The sequence below is a fragment of the Astatotilapia calliptera genome, chromosome 4, assembly GCF_900246225.1.
Source record: "Astatotilapia calliptera chromosome 4, fAstCal1.2, whole genome shotgun sequence".
In the NCBI taxonomy this organism is placed as follows: Eukaryota; Metazoa; Chordata; class Actinopteri; order Cichliformes; family Cichlidae; genus Astatotilapia; species Astatotilapia calliptera.
The window spans coordinates 12,182,152-12,186,087 of NC_039305.1; the positions used below are offsets into that span (position 1 = coordinate 12,182,152).

Here is a 3,936-nt window from a genome sequence, read left to right on the forward strand (position 1 = left end):
CCATGACCCTTGTAAGACCAGCAGATGTCTCTGCAGGAACCCATTGGAAAAAAAAGTTTCAAGATTCATCTAAAGTCTTAATTTTCTTCATTTAACACTGACTGGATCTGAAAAGCTTTCAAATAGATGCTGGTTAAATTTTTACCAGAATAGTCTCATTTCTGGCTGAAAGAATAACAGAGTTTCTGCTGCTGTCAAATATCAAAACAGGTTAAACCTGACCCAAACACAATGTGTTAACTGTCTTCACTGAGGACAAACTTGCTTGACCAGTATGTGCATGTATGTCATTGACTGACACATATGTGCACTGACATTAATGAATAAATCCACAAACTCAGTAGATGCAACAAATATCTGTGCATAAATTACAGTATATTCTATTGAGTTTTGGGTAAATTCAACTTAATTCAAATCGGTTTTATTTATATAGCCTTGAAAGTTGCCTTGAAACACAGGACTTAGCAGTCCTTTGTCATGGGTCACTCATTTGAGACTAATAAACACCACATTTCAGCTGGGTATGAAGTTTGGAAAGACATTTTGGAAAGAATTAATGACCATTTGATGGTACTGATTGGGAGTGATTGTTAAAATATATACAATCAGTGTAAGTTGAAAATTGTAAATATCAGTGTATCATCATACATTATGTTTTTTGCACAGTTTTGTCATCTAATGCCATCTAACTTTTAAGGTACAGCAGCCTCAAGACCTAATACAGTTAAACATGTAATTAGTTGTCATGAAATTATATATAAGCTATAGATAATAAAATTACTTTTCAAACCAGTCCTAAAAGTGTTTATTCTAAAGTTAGGAGTCTAAAAAATTGGAAGCCAGCCCTCAGAGGTCTTAAAAAAAGCAGTTTTTGATACTTAATTTCGACCTTAGTGTTATTAGCATCAGAAGTGACTGCCTGTTTAATTCATATCCTCTGCCATAAATACACAGCAGTCAGTTCTATTTCATATTTACTTTCAAAGGATTATATTTAAAAATCCAACTTTTCATCAAAAATAACTTAATAGTTTTACGAGACTTGTTTGTGATTTTCAAAAAACATTATTCAGCATTTTGATTTAAAAAAATACTTTTGAATTAAATGTAAGCATCTCTTACTGAATAATTATAGCTAAAAACTTACAAAGCACCATTAGCATGGCAGATATATTTTCCTTATATTGAAACATTGCTACACTTTGTTCATTAAATGCTGCTTTCCTTTTCTACTTAAAAAATACAAATCCTGCATTCAATATATCTGACATAAGATAAATACCTTAAGCACTTGAGATAATATATTTTATGATGGACAGCATATTCAGTATATATTGCAGCTGGATCTAGTTTATATACTGATCTGTGGCTTAGCTACATTCACACAGCAAAATGTACATATCTCAAAATAAGGTATCAAAGCTTTTCAATACTTGAGTACAGTGTACATTGTTTCTCTCTAATATACCCACTTCATACCAGCAAAGCATGTAGAATCCTATTTCAATTAAAATGTTTGTACCTCCATTTGTTACTGAGGAGGAAAGAAAGCCCCATAATGTTTTTCCTGACGAGCTAATATGTTCAATTTACATCTGAAAGGTCTGAGAATGGCAGTGCTTTATATTGTGCATTTTGTTAGTCGCACTGAGAAGTAACTGTGTTGTATCCGTTTGATGATTGACTGGACTGACTTAAGATTTAATGATTTTCTTTCTTAAGTTTGTATCAAGTGCTTCAGGTTCAATGACCTTCGACCCCTTGCAGTAAAAGCAGAGAGAAAAATACATAAAAAAAAATTTCCTAGCCATACGTAATGTAAATAAATATAGTTATCAGCCTGTGTTGTTAGACTGATTGCATGTTTACTTGTGTCATTAGCCAATATTGTAGCTCAGAACATTCAAAGATGTTTCTACAATAATCATATAACAGATGCTGCAGTTTCACTTTGATAATCTTTGATAATTAAAGAGAAAAAGACATATATAGACAGTTCTCCTCTCAAATGGTTTAATTTATGTAAATATTCTATGTCTAAAAACACACACAGTATGAACATGTTCACTTTTTGCTGTCAATAATTCGAGGCTATTTCTCTTGTGCTCTTGTATCATCACAAATGTATTCTCAATGTGGGGCCATCTATCAATATGGAATCCAGTAACAGGGTATATTATCTAAAAGATAAACTAATACTTTTTAATATTACCATTATGGAGACAAATATATCTGAAAGGAAGAACCCTCTGCAGGTTGCAACTTGTAGGACTGGCTCAGCAAGACAGCCAACCCAGAGACTGACAGAAACTAGGAGTGTACGGGTTTCCCAGTATGGTGGTGATAACTGCACAGCACACTGTCAAAATGAGTCTTTGCATTTGTCATGAGGCTCCACCTGCACTGCCATATACAAGTGTTTTAACAGTTTGCTCAAACGTTTAATGTTAAACTTAGTGTATATTTTTAATATATCATTTGCAAGTATGTGTGTTTTTTAAGTTCTATCATCTCATTTTGTCTGCAAAAATAAATAAACCAAGGTCAAGTTCATATTAAATGTACCATTTTGACTTTCTTTTTTGGGCAAATGCAGACAAACTAAACAATCCTGAGATCGGGGTTGAATGTGCAGCTTGGCTTTGCGCACAAAGGTATTTGCTCCTGCTTGGAAACAGGGTGTTGAACAACAAACAGGGTAACACAACTAAAGTTAGCAGCTCTAACAGCAAAGTGATTGTTTTCTTCACCTTTTTAACAGTTCAATTACGTTACTGTGTCCACTTTTATTGGATTTACTATCTATGGGCTGTGATATGTGGTTCTCCAGCAGGTTGAACACGTCAGACAAGATTGCAGAACAAAAGGTTTTACTGTTTAAGGCTTCCTAAGATAAACACTTGCTTGGCGATTCTCAGTAAAGGACAAGTCACGTGTATAAACTTTTCCAAAGAATCAAGGAAGGAAACTGATAACATCTTAAAAATCCTCACTCCAACTAAAGCACATCACTCCATTTTCAGTAATTCTGGACACTGAATACAGCCAATCGCGTGTCTTTCTTTAAATGTCAGTAAATTACTCAATTCTTTGACCGAGGGATGCGGATCGCTGGGCTACATCAGTACAATCCAGGGAAAAACCGAAGCTGTCACTGCGAGTAAAACAAACAAAGACAGCAGGCAGAACAACCATCCCGTTGTCGTGCAAATCCTACGCCTGCGCTGGGGGCGAGCCACAGATATTACAACACCGGGCGCATCTCCTTCAGTCATGGGTCGCCCTTGGGCGCTTATGATGAATATCTGGGATCCCTCTTGGCAGGGGCTGATCCGCTTCTGTCGGCGAGCTCGCTGAGAAAAGCCTCTAAAGCAGCGAGTGATACAGTAAACTTCACTCCGTAAACTGTCTCCTGAGGCGCGCCGTGCGCTCTGCTGCTGTCCCACCGGCAAAGGGAGAGGCACCTTCAGGGTCTGCCGCTCTTTCGGATCATTATCGGCTTCGAGTGAGTTCAGCGCTTCATTTTGTTTTTCGATGAATGTAAGATGTCGGCAGATCGAGCAAACGATCGTGTTTCTGATATTTCCATCGCTGTTGATGGTCACCAGCGTTTTGACGAGACAATCGTGGCAGAAAACATGTCCGCAGCTCAAAGTTCGTTCGGTCCCAGAAAGATACTCGTAACATACCGGGCATTCTGGTCCGTCGTCCTGGCTTTCGTCCTTATAGAGTGCCATACTTCCAGTGTGAACTTAATACAGAGAGCATGAAAAGATAGACTTTGTTTACCCGTTGAGGGAAAGCTCCAAGTTCTTTCTCTTCGATACAACTCTCTTACTTTTAACTGTGGGTGGAGCAGAGGCGTGCATAAACGTGTGGCACAGGGTGGCAGTAATCCTTGAATGGTCTTACCTCCTGGGTAGGTCTTACTTTCAA

General features: G+C 37.4%; 1 protein-coding gene across 1 annotated transcript; it reads right to left on the reverse strand.

Annotated features, from left to right (window-relative positions):
- Positions 1-2,492: 2,492 nt before the first annotated feature.
- Positions 2,493-3,936, reverse strand: LOC113020012 (RING finger protein 222). The gene has a single exon (XM_026163683.1). It carries the CDS (start codon positions 3,735-3,737, stop codon positions 3,117-3,119), a length of 621 nt encoding a protein of 206 aa, XP_026019468.1. The 5' UTR covers positions 3,738-3,936; the 3' UTR covers positions 2,493-3,116.

Coding starts and splice junctions, on each gene's coding strand:
- LOC113020012 (XM_026163683.1), bottom strand. CDS start 3,737: ATGGCACTCTATAAGGACGAAAGCCAGGACGACGGACCAGAATGCCCG.